This window comes from Gavialis gangeticus, unplaced genomic scaffold, assembly GCF_001723915.1.
Source record: "Gavialis gangeticus isolate Ggan-Ray unplaced genomic scaffold, GavGan_comp1, whole genome shotgun sequence".
Taxonomy (NCBI): Eukaryota; Metazoa; Chordata; order Crocodylia; family Gavialidae; genus Gavialis; species Gavialis gangeticus.
In genome coordinates, this window is record NW_017729025.1 from 42,606,629 (window position 1) to 42,626,838 (window position 20,210).

At 40.9% G+C, this 20,210-nt stretch overlaps 1 protein-coding gene across 3 annotated transcripts in view; it reads right to left on the bottom strand.

Moving 5' to 3' along the window:
- Window positions 1-12,247, bottom strand: part of SPATA7 (spermatogenesis associated 7) — a 72,065-nt gene extending 59,818 nt beyond the window's left edge. Inside the window, exons 1-4 of one of the 3 annotated variants that reach the window (XM_019518687.1) lie at window positions 11,558-11,837; window positions 10,825-10,905; window positions 9,189-9,281; window positions 5,305-5,352 (exon numbers count right to left, since the gene is read on the bottom strand). In XM_019518687.1, the coding sequence (XP_019374232.1) occupies window positions 5,305-5,352; window positions 9,189-9,281; window positions 10,825-10,905; window positions 11,558-11,570 (235 nt within the window). In that variant the 5' untranslated portion in view covers window positions 11,571-11,837. Of the gene's footprint in view, window positions 1-5,304; window positions 5,353-9,188; window positions 9,282-10,824; window positions 10,906-11,557; window positions 11,838-11,912 lie in introns of those variants that run through there. The other 2 variants (XM_019518689.1, XM_019518688.1) reach the window with 2 other exon arrangements.
- Between the last annotated feature and the right edge of the window lie 7,963 nt (window positions 12,248-20,210).

Below are 20,210 nucleotides of genomic sequence, written 5' to 3' on the forward strand. Positions count from 1 at the left end.
GAAATACCCACAAGGTAGTCAAAAACTGGAAGATGGAGAACTCAAAGCTGGATACCTAAATTAACAAAAGACATGACATGCTGGAAAGCAGTTGAATTTCTGATACATTATGACAGGGCTATCCAATGGGTGGCTGGGGGGGCCACATGGGCTTATGCTGAAGCCCCTGGGCTTCTGGTCCAGAAACCGCTCTCCCCACTGCTCCAACTTCTGTTGTAACTGCCAGAGTCTCTGGGTTCTCTCTCCCACCTCCAGCTTCTGCTTCTTGCTCCTGCCTGAGGGCAAGGAGAGGCAGGATGACACAGCTGCCAAGGGAATCTGCAGTCAGGGGACTCAGAGGACCCAGGGACTCTGCGTAGTGTGGCATGCAGTGAAGGTGGGGAGCAACCCTGAATTACAACATCAGATAATGAGTTCTGGAGTAAAGGACTGCATGTAATCTAACAGGATCATTTAAGGGGAACCATTACAGCAGCGATTCTCAACCTTTTTAGACTCAAGGTACCTCTTGGAAAATGCCAACTGTTGGGTCTCACCCATTTTTTGGCTATGGAAAAATAATAAAGCAATTTTTCTGTTGAAAAGAAATAAAAAGGACCACAGCAGGGCAAAACATTGTTAACACCATGGATTCCTTTTTTGAAACCTGTGTTTATTTTGTAAATGGTATTTTCACACCTAACAGTGGTAACCCCACAGCACCCTGGTTGAGAATGATGGCATTAGAGAAAAAACAAGAGCCAAAAAAGTTTCATCGCTGTCTTTAAGCACACCAGCTGCAACCTCTAGCTCTGATTCTGAGGCACTGAGAGCCTTAAACTATCAAGGTCAGATGTTCAGAGTTGCTCAGCAATTCATAGAAAGCACATAAACCTTGAAAGGGGCCGAGCTATCTTGTTGCAAAAGTAATAAGTATCTGGCTACACAAAGTGCTATAATCTCACATGAAAAATATGAAGAACATCTCACATGGCTGCAAAATTATACATAAAGCAGTATGGGGTGATATTTTAATATAATTAAACTTACATTAACTTGCAAGAAACCCTTGCTTTCAGTCTTTCACTCAGCAAGTTCTCTCATCTTTTTGTTACAGAAATTACTAAATAAAAGCTGTTTAAGAAACAAAAGCTGAAGGTTGGGGCAGAGGAGTAATACCAACTGGGATGTTAAGGAAGCCCAGTTTTATGGTGCATTCAACATAATTTTTGTTAACAGATTTTTGAAATGTGACAAATTCATCGTCACAGCTCATAACTGCACTATCCATTTAATTAAAATAATTAAAAATCAATTCAAGCCATATGTTAAAACATAGCTGGATCCAAAAAAGCAGCAATATCACAGGATTCAGAATGTAGGAGGTTCAGAACGGTGAAAGGCTGAGGGAAGGGAAACGCTCACATTTTAGTTATAAACCTAAGATTGTCATGAACAACCCACCAATTCTTGAGTTGCAGATTATTTTAAAATTAAATCCTATTTTAGAAATGAGATGAGCTAAATTTATTACAGGTCCAGGCTGTCCAGCTGGCAGCCCCTAATGGGTTAAGTTGCAGCCGTCTGGGCTTCCACACAATCACACCACTTCCCCTGCTCTGGCAGCTAGAGTTAAGCTGATCATAAGGACATCTGCGACATCTGGGACATTATCCGCCCCCACCCTCCGCGCAAATCAGTGGTGTTGCTGCAGGCAGAGGTGGGAGTGGGGTGGGGTGGTACGGTGGGCAAGCAATGCCCCCCTGCCTACCTGGTGCACTGTGCCACTCTGCACCTCTTCACCTCCCCATCAAACTGTGCCCTGCACCCCTAGGTTTCTGGGATGCTCATTTTAATTCACATCAGCCAACCAGGACCAGCCTCCAAAATCCGGGATTGTCCCAGCTAAAGCCGAACATATGATCACCCTAGCTAGAGTCTCCTAGTTCCCCCTTCTTCCTTTGGCCACTGTACTCTGCACCTGCCCTTGGCAGCAATGAAACATGACACAGGGAACTCAGTGTGAGGCTGGAGGTGTATGGTGCGGTTGTGGGGGAAGGGGTATCTGTGCAGGGTTGTAGCTTAGGAGGGGCATCCATGTGGGTATGCACTGCAGTGGAGAAGGGAGTGTGGCATGTGGCCTGGGCGTCCATGACCCCTGCTGGTACAGCCAGTGGAGTGAATAGTCCCCGCTAGTGTAGCCCAGGGGCATGTGGCCCCTGGACACTTAGAAACTGGAGAGCCCAGTAGTACGTGATAAGTCCGGGCCTTAGCTACAGGGCTTGAACATAAGGTTTGTAAAAAACATTTCCAGATATTCCAACTGAAAGTATTCATTTTTCTTGCTTGTCTAAAAATGTTTTTCTGCTGTAACTAAGAAACTTCTTGTTCCAGTTGTGTTGGCAAGATGAGATTTTCTGCATGTTCTAATGAGATACAAATAAGCTAGTTTCAGCCCCCTTTGAAACTAAGATGAAAGAGCAATTTATTGAAGATTTAGTATACTGCTTTTACTAAGAAGATAGGCAAAAACAGCAGCAGTAGCAAAAGTGAAACATTTGCATTATACACTGGAGAGAGATATATACTGTATCTATAATTAGGGTTGTGCAAAACAGGCCATATTCAATTGGGATTCAGCCCAAATCAGGGACAGTGATTTGATTTGTTGAGTCGGATTACTGTCCTGATTAAATTAGGCCAAATCCGAATCTGAAGATTTGCTGCTGATTCAGAGAATCAGTGATTTGGCCATAGACAGAGCTTTAAATATTTTTTTGACATACCTCGAGGTACCAGGTGCGGTTCGTGAATGCTGCAATGGTGGGGTGGATGGAGCGTCCCACAGGAGTGCAGGGGTGGGGAGGCCCGCGTGCTCAGCAGCAAACCCGGAAGTGAACCGGAAGTACTTCTGGTCCACTTCTGAGTCTGTCGCCAAGTGCGCAGGGGTGCCCCCCATGTCTCCTCAGCTCGGTGATCTGCTGCGAGGGGACCCCGGGTGTCCCCCCAGACCCAGGAGGCACCAGTTGCCAAGCCAGGGGAGTGTGGAGGACCCCCTGCACGCTCCCTGGGGGACCCAGAAGTGGACCAAAAGTGCTTATGGTCCACTTCTGGGTCTGCTGCTGAGTGTGCTGGGGACCCCCCCATGCTCCTGTGGGATGCTCCATCCACCCCAGAATCTCAGCATTCATGAGCTGCCTGGTACCTTGAGGTATGTAGAAAAAGCATTTAAAGCTGTGTCTATGTCCAAATCGTTGAATCTTTCCGCATGTCTTTGGATTCGGAGGGTTCCAATTCAATTCAGAGAGATTAAAGGGTCTCCTGATTCGGTTCGGATTCAGAGATTCGGCCACCAAATTGAGCTGAATCTCTGCTGAATCAAATCAGCGACTGAAGCTTCGAGCAGCCCTATCTGTAACCATGACAGAATACATAGAAAGTGGTCTGAGTAAGATGAACTGAAAGGAAAACAGATTGTACCCAGGTTGCCCATCTGAAGTAAAACCTTTCCCACTCAGGAGTATGCCTGCTAGTGTCATTACAATTATTGGCTAAGGTTAAGGTTAATGCTCAGTCACAGTCTGTGGCATGAACTCATATTATTTGGAAAAATATACTCCAGTGTGAAATGTATGATATCTTATGTCCTTAGTGCAGGAGTGTTGTTTTAAAAAAATAAAAATAGCAGGGCATTAACTGAGTCTGGAAAGACCTGACTACCACACAAGGTGTGAGATGCATCTTTGCTCAAAGAACAATGGGACATGGGGACAGAGAAGGGAAAAGGCCAGGCAGAGGCAACAAGAGAGAACTGTAACAGCAAAGGCTTACTTTGTTAAGGCATGCAGGTAATAGTAAATCTTTCCTACACCAATGTCAAACTGTCAAGATCGGTACAGAGAAGCTCTTGATAGAGCTTGGATCTCAAGAGAAGGAATCATACCTCCCAAGCTGTGGTTCTGAGGACAGCTGATCTGAAACTCTTACCACAGCTGTAGTAATGTCCAGTGACACTGCTTTTCTCCACACTGCATCCTTGAACACAACAGGCAGTAGAGCTATAGATAGCTGAGACCCCTTGGGCAAGAACATCCCCAGTGAAATTTTACTGCTGGAAGAGAATTTGAACTCCCCTTCACCAGGCCAGATATCCCTTCCCCCCCCCAACACTGACTTGTGACAAAGTACAAAGAAGAAGGTCTTTGGTTGTAGCTGTTTTGGTCTCTAAGGACATCAGTGGGCAAGGTTCTTTGGGCAGATGTGATCTCTTTTATTAGACAAACTGAGAAACAAGAAGAGAGTCAGGATTCCACCTTGAGAGGAAGAAGCACTTTGCAGCTTCCTCCCATCCACAATGAATACCCGAATGTAACTTAACATAATCTCAGCATTTGTTACTAATTACAATACAAAATACAGAAAATCAGCAGTGTCTAACTTGAAAAGGATATAGTGCAGTTAGAGGAGAAATATCTTTGCTAATGAGCCACTGTGATTCATCCACTTTGACTGATGCTCTTCATTTAGTACAGTTCTCAGTAAATTAATTATTTGAAAGGAATTACTTTTCAGCTTCTTCTATTGTTACAACAGATATTCTGTCATTACAAATAGTCCTAGACATAAAAGACGCAACTACCAATGCCGATAAATGCAGTTTGGCCCAGGGAAGTAGTTATCGCTGCCTGATGGAGATAAGATATTTTCTGTGAAACAAGCTATTAGGGTTCATTCTGGTTCCGCCCGTGGCAGGCAGCTGTCCACATTCAAAAACCAACTTCAGACCTGGTGTTAACAGGCACTTTTGCTGAAAGCCTCAAAGAAAGTAAGGGCATAGAGAAATTGGATCTCCTCCCCATCCCAGGTATGGTGCCTTCAGGTCAGGATTACACCACATTGGCAGGGAGGAAGAAGAGAGAACACTGCAGTACTCCACCTTGTGATGCAGCCACTCTCCACTTCAATCTCCATAGCTCTCAACAGTTGACTGGATATATTTCATTAACATTACATTTATTACAGAGCGTTTCAAAGATGGGAAATAAAAAGTATTAAGGGATCATGCAGCTGTGCAGGTGCCTTACTGTGTAACTGTGTGATCTTTTATCATTACCTTGCCCTTCCCATGTCCTTCCTTTTTCATTTGTGCTTTCACTTGTGTTGTATTGTGTTATATTTTTGCCAGGGACAAGGATTTTTCTTGTGTTTCTGAGGCTCCTATCATAAATTTTGATGCTGTAGAGTCCAGGGCTAATTGTTAACAGCAAATAAAACACTACTTTCTAAAACCTTTATAAGAATTAACAACTCAAAAGAAATACTTACATTTGATGCTAGCCAACCTGCTTTTTGGCACGGAACAGTCTACGGCAGCTGAAAATAAACACAAAATTAAAAGGAGTGAGTGATTCAACTTCCTTTACTTAGCATTAGCTATGGTTAGAACAAAATATCTTCAAAACAGCTCTGAAAGAAGGATTATTCAATTAAAGCTTAGCAGTTTGTCTGTTCTTTAAATGTGTTTACTATGTAATCAAATCAGTGGGCTTGTTTTAAAGGATTCAGTTAAATGCCAAAGAAAAAAGCTTGATGCTGAGCATTTAAATAAGCATTCTCTGTACACACTTCTATATGTTTGCTATTATGGAAAACAATTTAATTAAAACACAACACTGCCTGTAGCTGTATACCTGAAGTTATTGCTCCCCAATGCAATGCAGTTAATAAAATATATTTGTTGACTTTAGGCTTTAATGGATATAAAAGCTTAAATATTCCCATCTTTAAAGCAAACCCTAAGGATATGTGTAGTGATGCTTGGATAAGGAGGAATATAGGCATTACCATTTACAAAACCTTCTCTGAGAAGGACCAGAAGATGGCAGAATATAATGCATATTCAGGGAGGTGCAGGAAAGGAATGTCTTCCTTCCATTAGGTAGATTCCAATCCAGCAAACACTTAACTACTTAACTTTAAGCATGAAAAAAGCTGATAATTTCAGTTGTGCTTTATGTGCTTAAAGCATAAGCATTAACAATTACAGAATTGGAACGCTAATAATCAGTTTCTGTCACAAAAAGTGAGCCTGAGCTACAGTGATGAGAAACAACAAAAACCTACAGTTTTTTTTCTTTTCTTAGTATTATGTATATTAAATTTTAAACATAGTGGGCATGTCTACACATGCACTTTAAAGTGCAGTAGCCTATTTTACTGCACATTAAAGTGTGTCGTAAAAAACTGTGCTTTTGTGCTAATGCACAGTAAAATAGGCTACTGCACATTAAGCATCACTTAAACACTGCACATCTGTTACCACACAATAGGGCAGCCTAATGCGCATTTGTTTAGTACTTCACATTAGAGAACTCCTATACATGTGCAGGGAGATTGTTTCGACACACCGTAATTACAGCACGTCAGAGCAGACTTGATTAAGTCAGACCAGATTTGATTAAGAATAATCAAGTCTCCTAGAGTGTGGTAATTACCGTGTCCAGCAGACTCCAGCATCATGTGTATCAGCATCCCAACACTGAAAAGTGGCAATGGGGCACTTTAAAGCTCGTTCAACAAACTTTAGTTCAAAGCACCCTGCTGCCATTTTTTAGCACAGGGATGCTGATACACATGATGCTCTGGGCACTTTTAATTAGCACAGATTTGGAGCTGAGTTAATTAAAGTTCGCACACCCTGCCCTCTCCCCTCACCCCCATGCTGCCTTCCAGAGTACATCTATAAATGCCTGGAGGTACCAAACCTAATGCACATTAGGAAAACCTCCTTAATGCATGTGTAAACACGACCACTGCTAATTAACTTCCACTTCATACTCTAGTATGTGACTTAAAAATGATGTGAAGCATAGCTTTGTAACCTATTTTTCACTTGATTCTTTAATGTTTATAAGCAATCTTGCATAAGGGCATGATAAAAATATTTAAAAATTTAATAATTATTTAATCTTTGTAGAAACATACTAAAGTTGCACAAAAGACAGGAGTTAAATATTTATTTCATGTCATTTAAGTGGAAAGAGCACAGTTTCAGGAGCTAGAAAAGGCTTGTTGGAAATCTGAATTACACCTTGGTACAAAAACATAAAAAATGCAATACAAGGTAGGGTACTTGGGATCAGCTGCATTTCAACTGGCAGAAGAACATGAAAATGTTGTGCATGTGAAGATACCATGCAAAGCAGACTGTAAAAATCCCTACTCCCAGAACGTATTTGCATTCACAAGCAGGCTACTTGTGCAACATCTAGCATGCAAAATTAAAGACTTTTTGCGCAGAAACCTGCATTTCAGTGAGAATGAAGGCCACAATACATTCCTTTACTTTACTGCCTGGGTAGACTTGACAGGATTCATTTTTTATTGGTAAACATTGATAAACATTGATTTTACCTCACAATCACAGACCGACAAGAAACTATTTCCATTATTAATATTCAAAGCTTATTGAAAGGTGATGTAAGAAAAATGATGGCTGATTGGATGTGTGACAACTGGGGGAGCAGTCCTACAGAATCATGCTGAGTGCAGTTTGGACTGTAACTCCCAGAAACCCCAGGGCACTGACAAAAATGGAAGACGAAGTGACAAATTGGACAAAGGAGTTACAAGCGAGCAGACCTGGGACTGAAGGCAGCTCTGCCTGTCAGCTGGCAGCAGAAGGTACATTTGTTATTAATAAACTGTCTGCCCCCAATGCCCCTAATTTCATGCAATCCTGAAATGTTAAATTTATAAAAAAATTAAATAATGCAATTACATGGTTAGTAAGAAAAAGTGGATAATAACGCAATGCAGAATAACGTGATTAACAGATTATAAGGTGACAATCCTAGGAAAATTGTTCCAATGGTTTATTACCCACATTGATAAAAATGTGAACCTTATTTCTCATCTGACTGACGCTAGTATATTTCTGTAAAGTACTAATCAGGATAGCATACCATCTTTGGAAGAATGCTGTAGGAGCAAGAATCTTGGCAGAGATCCAAGGGAGAAAGAGAAGTTCTTGGCTAAATTACATTAACTTGTATACTAGCAATGCATTGGTATGGACAGCACAGTCAATATTCTCCTTCCTATCATATTTTCAAGAAATATAATTGCAAATGAGGCACATGCATTAACATCATATACTGAAGCTACCGGGTCATTTTCCTAAGCATGACCTGTCCACTAACGCTAGTGTTTTTTTAATTATTAACTTCGTATTCGTGATGTTCTTATGATCTCATGGTGAGATCATAGGATACTTAGGATAAGCAGTGTCATTTTCCACCTTTCCTTTAACCTTCATCCCATAACAAGCAAAAGACTAGAGGATACAATCACAGGGGTGAGATGAGAAGAAAGGACAGAGGGCTGGATTCTCAGTTCATAAGGAAACAACATCTACACTACGGAAAGACAATGGTTGCCTCCCTCCTTTATAAACTCAGTGTTATCAGACACCCCAAATGAGCCTTGTCTTTTCACAGACAAAAGCAATCTTCCTGATACATCTCATGTGTTTTCATTCTTATACCAGACGAAAATGAAGGTGTGGAGCTAACCTTTGCTCTGGATTGCCAGGTTTCCTTAACATTTGTTCTTTGAAAAATGTTACTGGAGAATCAGAATTTACTTATATGTAAAGATCATCTGTTATTTGTACTACTGTAAAAATAATAATTAATAACATGTCATCATTTATCAACATTTAGGACAATTTTCAAATCCTGAATACTCAAAACTTCAGTGTGATCTCCCAGTGCTTAGCAACTTTTAAGATTATGCTGTTTCTTTTTAATGATGAAAATTTTCTAAGTTTATTCCTAAAGCAACTAATCTATTTTTGCTATGATATTTGCACATTTAAATAATACTTTTGTCTTTTCTATTGCTTTAAATCAATAATTAAAAAGTGAAATGAATGCACGTAGCATTAAACACGCTGTAATCACACCAATGAATAATGAATAAGGAAATTCATATAAAAACAAACAATACACAGTTACTGAATTTATTTTCACAGCTTTGTATTATTATGAAGCAGCTTTTACTCAAACTGATGTCAGAAAAGAAATGAACCAGAAAAAAATGAAATTCTACAATGCAAATCATCTATTCTTATGACAGGTCTATTCTAATGCAAAGTGAATGAAGGACCTCAAATTGGATTCAAAAGGCTCATTTATGGACATTTTTACCTTTGGCTGAAAGGATTTTGTTATAATGAACAACCATGTGATCCCTGATCAGGTACTGCTTACACAGGCTCCGAGAGGAATCAATGCAAAAAGCTGTAAAATTAAAACACATTCATGAGTATTATAAAACCTGGTGTAAAAATGCTTAAAAGGAAAGTAGTTATTGTGTAGTTCAAACCCAAACACTATTCCAAGCAAGAGCTGCCCACACAGCAGTCAATGTTAGATAGTGAAGGTCACAAGATATCCAAGATTGACTTGCTCTTGCCTTTGCCCTGCCAACTTCAGGCTGGATATGCATCAAGGTTACATCTTTCCAAAGAGTCCATTTCAGAAACAGGGGAGAGGGTACTGAGGTTTTCATTCAAAGATTTCATTTCCTCTTGCTACCCTTTCTCCTTCCTCTGTGTCCAAGCACTCATTCTGATTCCTGTAAACTGTAAAAAAAAGGTTCTCAACCTTGTTAGACTCCAAGCAACACACCCTAACTTTTGTGAACTGACTGCCACAGTACCCTAGTTGAGAATCACTGCTCTAAAGAAAGCACACTGCAGGCTGTGCTCAGAAGAGTGTGCTGTCTCCTCCCTTTAAAGGCTGGCTTGCAGAGCATGAGAATCTCAAGTTCAGCTGTCTTGCTACTCATCATCCCCACACATTTTCTTTCATCCACATTAACAAGCTGCCTTGGTAGGATTTTATATCTAAAATGTTGAGTTACTAAAACTCATTTTTCCCCCCATCATTTCTATCTCATTCAGACGTAGCTGTTGAAAGAACAGATAGTCTGTGATTGTACAAGGGCAGAAATAACACTTTTAAACAATGTTTTATTGTGAATAAATAACAGAATGTGTATATTTTATCAATATCATATATTTAAAGCAGTTTTCTCCCCCAACTCACTTACCTACCAACCCCCAAGATAGGGCTTGCAGGAAAATATCATTCATATTGTTAGAGTTATTAGAGATGTTACAAATCTATGTTGAAAAGATAAATTTCTAAATTCAGGGCTTTTGGAGTAACATCCTAAACTGAAAGGTGCTCACGTTAGTGGGCGTTCAACATGGTCAACAATTTACAGGGTTCCCAAAGTCTAAATTGCTACTTTTTAAGATTTCTTTGGGGCACAAAACTTCTAGGTTAGACAGGCCCAAGAAATCCCCACAGTTTAGAAAAGTTTAGCTTACAGAGTTTACATAACAGAGATGGGGTTACTTGCAAATTTAAAAGTTCTTAAACATGCTAAAGTGCTCCGCTGAATGGGAGGCAGTTTCTGTCTTTCTTTTCTGAACGGAAACAAACTCAATATCATATTAGTATGCTGTGTTCCTCATTCTACTAAGACAATACTTGACAGGAAATAACTATAGAGCTATGCTTAATGATAAAATAAAGCATTTGTTTACTTTATTGGACAGTAGACATCCTAGCCAACAAAAGCACAAGGATGTTTAAAACCTTCTTGTTAGATATAAAGAGAAGTTCTTTATCAAAGTCAAGTAAATTTGCAAATCATTCCTGTTAAAACTTCTGGAAAACAAAACTTCAAGTTAAAAGTTTCCATGAAAAAATATTTAAAAAATATATAAGACAATCATGCAAACCCTTTTATGAAATCATGCCCTTTGCTTACCATTACTCTTAGTACTTAAGTGTCCTTTAAATGGGCTTGCTGGACCATATCTCAGAATCGCAGTTGTTGGGTATTCACTCCCTTTAACAAAAATACCAAGCAATTAGAAGAGAAGGAATATAAATGCTGACACAGTACAGCATGTTTTCTTTAATGTACAAAGGTTGACTTAGGCTGTTAGTAGTAGCCTGAATTTGTGGCAGCCAAGCAGATCATTGGAAAAGTACATTTATTTAGCATTATAATGAAAATGGCATACAACTTTGTCATAATTTAATGATCTTCCCCTGTTACTTAAATGCTATGACCACATAGGACCACTATGTTTTATATTGATTTATAACATTTAAGGACCATTAGATAATCAAGTCCATCCTTTTCATGGGCCTTTACATTCCACCCAAATACCTCTTTCTTTAACCTAGAAAATTTAGGCTGGACTAAAACACAACTTGTTTTTAATGATTAATTTGGGATTATTTCCATTACACCAAATGATGTACAATATAATCTTTTCAGGCAACAGAAGTTGATATAATTTAGCATCGTATACTGAACTTAAACCTCCAGTAAGTCTAAATATTTTAATAAAGATTCCGTTCCTGAATAAACATACCGTATTTGCTCTACTTAATACTGCTTTTAAAAATTCACACTGAATTTCCAGTAACATGTGACTGTAGTCAAGGGCTCAACTAATAAATAGGTCTCATTCCTGTTTTCTTTCTCTCACCTGTAGCTCTCATGAGAATCTGAAATGTTATGCATGTTTACTTGGCAAGTTATGGCAGTACTGTGTGCAAGTAACACCACATGACAAGGTATGCAGTCATAAATAGAAAAAAACACATCTCACATGCTCTGTGATGTCAGAGGCTGACAGTAACCAATAAGTGGATCCTGCAAGTCTCCAGTACACCTACACTATATGAAATGTGTTATTCCCTCTAATACTCATAACTTTAAGAAAGAAGGTAAAGCATTGTGAAGAAAAAGATTGTTCTTAAGTGTAGAAATATACAATACACTTAAACATTTAATTTTTAAAGTATTTTGTTTTTTAAATCCCCCAATTCAAGGTGCTTCACCTTGAGAGTAGGGATGTAACTTCTCTTACTCAAGTTAACACCCAAGAACTAGCCATCTCTTTTCTCAGAATATGAAGAGTTAGTTTACTGTGGAAGGCCTCCTCTCCTTTTTTCCTTTATTGGTATCTTAACTGGCCCCAGTTTTCATTACTTCTATGACTGAGGTCCTGGATGACTGGAAAAAGAAAATATAACGTCCATCTTTAGGAAAGAGGAGGAGAATACAGGGAATTATAGAACTCAACACCTGGAAAGATCATAAGAAAGTAGGGCTGGAAGGGACCTTACAAGGTCCTCTAATCCAGCCACCTGCTCCAGACAGGATCATCCCTAATGAAAACATCCAAGCCAAGTGTCTATCTCGCTCTTGAAAATGTCCAGGGTTGGAAATTCCACAATTTCTCAAGGTAGACTTTTCCACTACTTGACCAAAATCATAGTCAGAAAATTCCTCCGAATCTCCAACCTAAATTTAATCTGATGCAGCTTTAGAGCATTGCTCCTAGTCTTGTCCCCTATGGCCACAGATAAAAGACCATCTTCATCTTCTCTGTTAGTGCCCTTTAGGTATTTGAAGGCTGTTATCAAATCCTGCCTCAGTCTTTTCTTGTCTGGACTAAATAACCCTAGCTGCTTCAGCCTTTCCTCATAAGTAGGGATCTACTTAAAACATGCAGGGGGGAAGCAAATATTGCAGACTGCTTGCAGTACCCAGTGCTATTTTCACAGCCTTTTCATGGCAAGCCCCTTCTCCCCTGCTGCTGATTGGTCAAGAGGCCCCAGCGGCCCCACCCCTCACCACTAACTGGTGGAGAGGCTTGCCCTTCATGTGGCCCCGCCCTGTGCCAATGATTGGTGGAGAGGGGTGGGGCCACACAAAAGGCAGCTCTCTCAGCCAGTCAGCGGCAGAGGGAGGAGGCGGCAGTTCTCATCTTGGCTGGTGTAAGTAAAAACTAGTAAGTTTTTTTCCCCCAGTGATTCTGTGCAGAATTGCAGAGAATTTGTCTTGTGATCACAGAAACCGCTTTTTTTTTGCAGTTTCCATGAAAACTGTGAAATTGTGAATTGAGTAGATCCCTACTCATAAGTCTTGCTTCCCAGATCCCTAATCATTTTGTTGCTCTAAACCAGGCTCTTTCCAATCTGGTCACATCCTCTTAAAGTATGGGGCCCAAAACTGGACATAGTACTCCAGGTGAGGCCTTATCAGTGCTGAATAGAGAGGAAGAATCTCCCTCCTCCACCCCAATCTGCAAGACTCATCCCTACTAACATCATGGAGCAGGTCCTTAAGGAATTTACTGTGAAGCACCTAGAGCAGAAAAAGGGGATCAGGAACAGCCAGCATGGATTTACCAGGAGCAAGTCATGCCTGACTAACTTGATTTTCTTCTATAAGGTGACAGACTTAGTGTATAAGGGGAGAGCAGCGGATGTCATATACCTTGACTTAGTAAGGCTTTGAATACTGTTTCCCACAACATCCTCATTAAAAAGCTAAGAAAATACAGACTAGATGAAAGTGCTGTAAGGTGGATACATAACTGGTTTAATCATTGTGCTCAACAAATAGACATTAATGGTTCACTGTCTACTTCGGAGGAGGTATCAAGTGGGTTCCCCAGGGATCTGTCCTGGGTCCTGGGTGTGAGAGCAAACTCAGCAAATCTGTGGATGACACCAAGTTGGGTGGAGTTGCAGAAACTCTAGAGGGTTAGGGCTAGGGTCCACAAAAAACAGAAAAACTGTCTACATCAGCCAAATTAAATTTAAAAGGTTAAGTGTAAAATCTTTCACTCAGGACAAATTAATTGCATGCACAAACACAGATTGGGGAATGACTGGCTAGGCTGCAGTACTGCAGAGAAGAAAATGGGTGTTACACCAGACCATAAGCTGAATATGAGTCAACAGTGAGCTTTCATTAAAGAAGGCCAAGAGAATACTGGTTTGTATTAACACAGGGATGGGCAAAATGTGGCCCACCAGGCCATTCTATCTGACCCACAGGGCCCCTAAAAAATTTAAAAAATTAATATTAATCTGCCCTTGGCTGCCTGTCATGTGGCCCTCAATGGCTTGCCGAAACTCAGTAAGCAGCCCTCTGCCCAAAATAATTGCCCAGCCCTGTATTAACAGGAGTGTCACTTGAAAATAAAGGGAAGTGATTCTTCCACTCTGGTTTGGAGAAAAGAAAACTGAGGGGCATTTCAGTCTTCAAAAAGAATCATAGAAAATTAGGGTTGAAAGAGACCTCAGGAGCTGATATAGTCAAACCACCTGCTCACAGTAGGAACATCACCAACTATTTCATTGCAGCCAGGGCGCTTTTGAGCCAGGCCTTAAAAACCTCCAAGGTTAGAGATTCAGTGACCTCTCTATGTAACCTGTTCCAGTGTTTCAACACTGTCCTAGTGAGAAAGTTTTTCCTAATATCCAACCTAAACTTCCCTTACTGCAACTTGAAACCATTCCTCCTTGTTCTGTCCTCTGCCACCACTGAGAGAACAGTCTAGCTCCATCCTCTTTGGAACCACGCTTTAGGAAGTTAAAGGTTACCATCAAATCCCCCCTTCAGTCTTCTCTTTTGCAGAATAAATAGATTCATAGATGTTAGGGGCTGGAAGGGACCTCTCAAGATCATCAGGTCCAGCCACTTGGGCAGGAAAGACTGCTGGGGTCACATGACTCGAGCAAGGTGAGCATCCAGACGTTTTATGAAGATATCCAGAGTAGGTGATTGTACCACTTCTGGGGGCAGTCTACTCCAGACCCTGGACACTCAAGTTGTAAAGTTCTCCCAGTCCCTGATATGTGCCCCTTATATACTTATGTAAGCCCAGTTTCCTTAGCCTCTCCTCCGAAGTCATGTGCCCCATTCCCCAAACCATTTCTATTGCCTTCCGCTGGACTCTTTCCAGTTACTCCCCATCCTTTCTATAGCGGGGGGGCTCAAAATTGTTCAGAGTACACCAGCTGTGGCCTCACCAGTGCAGAAGAGAAATGAATAATTAATCACTTACATCAATCTGCTGGCAATGCTCCTACTAATGCAGCCTAGTATGCTGTTTCCTTTCTTAGCAGCAAGTAGGGATGCAATAATAAAGATTTTCTTGGCCAATACCAATAGCCACATATTAACCACCCATATCAGCCAATACCAATCTGATAGCCAATTTACAGGAATGCAGTCAGGCAGCTGGAAGAGCAACCTCCTGCTGTTAAGTCTGTGGAGGGGGAGGAGGGGAGGAAAGGGTTATGGGGGGGGGGGACGTGCAGATTCAGGCCCTCATGGTGAGGGCGGAAGTAGAGCAGGGGCTGCCCAGCAAGGGTAGTGGATGGGACCCTGGGGCCAAAAGTGGGATGGAGCCATTAGCGGCTGGTCCAAGGGGTGCAGAGACATGGGAACAGGGGGTTGGAGGGTGGGGGGGGTGGCTCTCTGCTGCTGTGCACACGCCAGAGGGAGGCATGAGGGGACATGTTCCCTCCCCCCTGGATTTAAGCGTGGGGTGAAGGCAGGCTGAGGGAGCCTGAGCAGGGGTGGCACTGTGGGGAGTGCTTGAGGGGCTATAGCTACCCCAAAATTCCCTATAACTCCCCCTGTAGGCACCCCTCCCAGCACCACTGCTAGCTTTGTGCAGCTGAGCCCACCTCAAGTCCAGTCCTGGCCTAGCCCCACCGCTGGAAAGAGGCTGACACAGCCACTGGCCCCAAGCCTGCAGCAGCCAGCCTGCCCTCTCCCCACACACAGATCTGGGTTGGGGGGAGGCACATGCACCCCATGCCTCCCCCAGGGGTGTGCACAGTGGTGGAGAGCTGGCCCCCCCTTCCCACCCACCTGCATCCTCTGGACTAGACACCTGCAGCTCCATCCCAGTCCTGGCCCCATGGTCCCATTCAGCACCCTGGCTGGGCAGCACCTGCCCCTGCCCCACTCTCTTCCTCACCATGGGGGCCTCAATCTGCATCCCCAAGCTCCTTCCCTCCCCCATTCCCCTTCCCCCCACCATCCCAGATGTACTTGCTGGATGCTGCTCTCCAGCCTGCCTGGCTGTATTCCTGGCTGTGTGCATGCCTGTACCTGAGCGCATGCACACGACATTTTATCAGTGACATTATTAGCTGTACTGGCCAAAAAAAGCCAATAGCTGACAATGTTAATTTTCCTTTTATCACCTCTCTTGCTCAGTGTTCAGATCACATGAATCCCTTATATGAATTCCTCCACTAGTGTCTTTCCATATCAGGTTCACACTTGTGAATCTCACTAACAAGGATCTTTGCTGTTACACACTTACTTTCTTTCTTTTGTATCTTTCTCGATCCTACTTCTCTGTCTTCATTGAAACTTCCTGCCTAGTTACCACCTTCAGCCACAGTTACACTAGCATATTTCTTCACTTTGCACTGTTATACAATCACTCTGGCAATCCCCTTGAGACTAGCAGGGATAGGAGCATTACTGCACAGTACTGGTTGCTGTTGTTTAATTACATCACTTAGAAATGCTCTGAACCACCATCTTGTCCGTGGTGACTACTATACCAGAAAATACTCAACCAACTAACAATAAACTTCATTAATGTAGAGTTAAGGTTGCCTGATATATTAATTTCTTAGGACTTTAGAAGCTATTAACACACACAAGTTGCTCCTTGCTATCTGGCGCCCCCTGCTGCAGCATACACACATCACAAACAGCAGCATGCCAGATCTTCGCACGCTTTCTTTATTATGCAGGTTCTCCACTCGGTAAATTAGCACTCTTGTTAGTTTTTCCACGTAAGCTTTACAATCCTTGTTGTATGTTTAGTACATGCTAACCTACTGAACAAAACTCTTTCCTAAATGTTTTCAGTATTGCTTCTCCAAAGGGGCACCACATAATGGCTGGGATAAATATCAAGCAACTGAGTTGGGGGATTATCAGAGGCATGGCTCAAGTCTCTGATGCAAGAAAGAAAATGTTGGTAGAATATGTGAAATGCTGAGGGTAATTTTTTAAGGGCTGTATCTCAGGAAATGCCCACAAATTTATATGACTAAACTTTCCTCAAACATGAGACCAATAAAATATCATGGCAACTGGAAGTAGGGCTGGAATGTTGTCATAGCACAAGGATTTTAGAGAATTCAGTGGTACTGGTAGTAGCACATTGATAGAAAATTGGAAGAAAAAAATGCTAATGTAGCTATATTCTTTTCTTTCTGCTCTTCCTTCTTTCATTTTTAACCCATCTTCTGTGATGTTGTGCTGCTTGAAATAGCATCACTGATCTTGTATGCCAGTTGACCCATGTCTTTCATTCAAATTCTCCATAAAAACAATCTTTTCATGATGGCTGCCAGTGAACATGCATACTTATAATTAAAAAACAGAAATATTAAATGGAATTAGTAGAATTCTAAGCATCCAACAAAAATCACTAAACCTATTAAAACCCAAATGGCACCTTTCTCCTTTTCTTGCCTTCATTAATGTCCTTTCTTCCCCAAAACCACTAAGATTTGCTGATTTTGCATGCTGTCTAGGATTTAATTTAGCCCTCCAGCCTGCAAAGCACAATTATTTAGACTCAACAGAACTACTCACATGTTTGAAGTTATGCTTGTTAATTTTGGAAGGATTGGAAGATAAGACAGTCTCAACCCAAGCTGCTCAAATATTACCTACAATTTTCATAATTTTGAGTCCTTTTTACTCAAATTGTATAAATCCGTTAGCAGATAATATATATACATTCATATATGTGTACACACACACACTCACACACACGTATGTATGACTATATATACTGTAAAAGTATTTCTAACACGTTATCTGAGAGAACTACAATACCATTGGCTCATTAAGGATGGAGAAAGACACATACTTGCAAAAATAACTGATCTGGTTCAGATCAATTATACATCTGGCTTGATTTTCAAAGGTACCCAAGGACATATCACTCTCATGGTCTTTACTTGAAACCAGCAAGCAGTGCAGGAAATCAGCCCTTTTATTTTTAAACATTATTTTCCAGTATTGCCATCTGATAAAGAAGAACATTTTATCACCAGCAGGTGGCACACTGATAAGCTGGAAGAAGTTCGGTATCTTGTGTCACTCTTTCAGCTTCTCTCTGTTAGTACATCTGACTTAAACCCAAAAACAACAATCCCTCCCCCTCCCCCCAAATCCTCCTCCCCACAGTCTACATAAGGGGTGCTTGACCCCTGACCAGTGGGTCACATCTGACCAGTAGAGCCAACCAAGGGTTTGGAAACTTGGCCTTAAGGCAGTTGTTAATAATGCTCTACGTATTTTCAAGCAATATCATTGCTGTGTGTGGAATCTAAGGGAGGAACTGTGTTTATGATTCTCCATCTTCTGGGAAGTGAGAACAGATGCCTCAGTGATACTATTTATCCTTTTCTGTTGCTATTTCTGTGAGGGATTCAAGAATATATGCAAGAGGACAACATATATTATCCTTCCAGGAAGCAAATTGGGCAAATTCTGATTTTTCACCAAAAATAACCCAGAATTCTGTACTTAATCAATTACAGATGAGTAGTATAGCTACATTAATGTATTTATACTGTAAATGGCAAACATATTGATTTGGAAGGACTTCTTTGAGGTGACTTTGCTGGACCTTTCGAAGGGCTCTTGGTTGGACTTTTTTTAGGGTTCTTGGCTGGGTCTTCTCAGGAGTCTTGGCTGCAGGTTTTTCCTGGAGTTTTGTCTGCTTTCTTAAAGAAAGTGTCCAACAAAGTTTGGACAGATGTTCTCCAGGGAGATGGGCGATGCGGCAAACTTGTTCGCTGGTGCCACGTCGCATTGGATCAAGCGTTGTAAACTTGAAACTGATGTTAGAAAGTTGACACAGGGTGTCAGTTTATAAATGCTGTAAGTGCTAAATGTTGTAACTTGAAACATTGTAAGTCTAGGACTGCCTGTATATTCCTGAAGATAGAGAACCATGCACAAAGGTTCCTCCCTTACTTAGATTCCACACGCAGCAATGATTAAAACAAATAAAAGTGTTAAGCTCACAGCAGCATAATACCCCACCATTAGTAAATACCAATGTTTTATTGCAATTCATTATATTTTCATATAGAGAACTATTAACAACCACTCAGTATCATCTTGTGCCTAGTGTTATAGTTTCCATGCACTTCATGACAAGCTGGACATTAATTCTGTGGCAAAGCTTCTGGATTATGGATACTTTAGTGTAGTGAGCCAGGCCTTCTATGGCAGCTTCACTTAAAAACTGAAATGGTAAGTAAAAGTAACCTTGAGCATGAACACCACTATCAGTACAGTTGTCTTGTCTCATTTATTATTTACTTTAATTATCCTTCCCCCATATTACACTTTAAATGTGCCTTTTCCGGGGCTGACAACTTGAATCTACCTTATACAAGTCCTGGTGTTCAAGCATCTGAGATGCCAAGCTAAATCCTTCAAAATAATCAGAAGTGAAGTAGACAATATTTCTACTTATGGTCTTCCTTAGGTCTCAGAATTAATAGCTCACTGAAAGAATGAAGCAATTCATACCTCTGACAACTATTGTTTCAGGCCATTGGCAGACTCAGGAAGATAACACTGAATCAGTTTATATTCCGTTCATATTTTCAAGGTTAGATTCACAATGACAAAGACTAGTAATTAAAATTCAAGAATAATTTTTTTCAAATCTAAGTCTAATGTAAGGGAAGGCAATTCTTCAGTAACTTCCGTGGCTACAGCATGGCTGGAGCACTTGGATAGTCGAGCAGTGCAGAAAGATGTTTTGTTGTGTGAAGGTAGAAAGAAGGGGAGAAAGAAACATAACTGCCTCTTGTCTTTAAACAATCCAAACTTATAGTCTTGTCAGAAGTCTTCCCAATGACAGGTTTCCCTCTGACTTTAGTTACTCTGAATGGCTCTCAAATGATAAATTCTTTGAGGAAAGGACCATATGTTTGGAATCAAGATTGGGATTATTTTAGCACCACAATATAAATTATAAATGTCTGTTTTTTTCTTTTGTTGTAGGAATGAAGGATTCTATTATAAACACCTGTGATGACTCTAAGGAAATGAAAATATAGAACTGTACTGGGAAGTCTTCAAACCAGTTCCAGTTAGATTAAGGAAATTACTCAGAGGTGTTCATGTGTCTAATTTTATAAACTGAAGTTTTCCTGATAATAAATACACAGATACATGGATTTGGTCTATTATATATATAACTGCAATATGAATCCATACATTTCTTTCAAATCCCAGAAACAGCAGGTTGCTGATAATGGATAAATTAT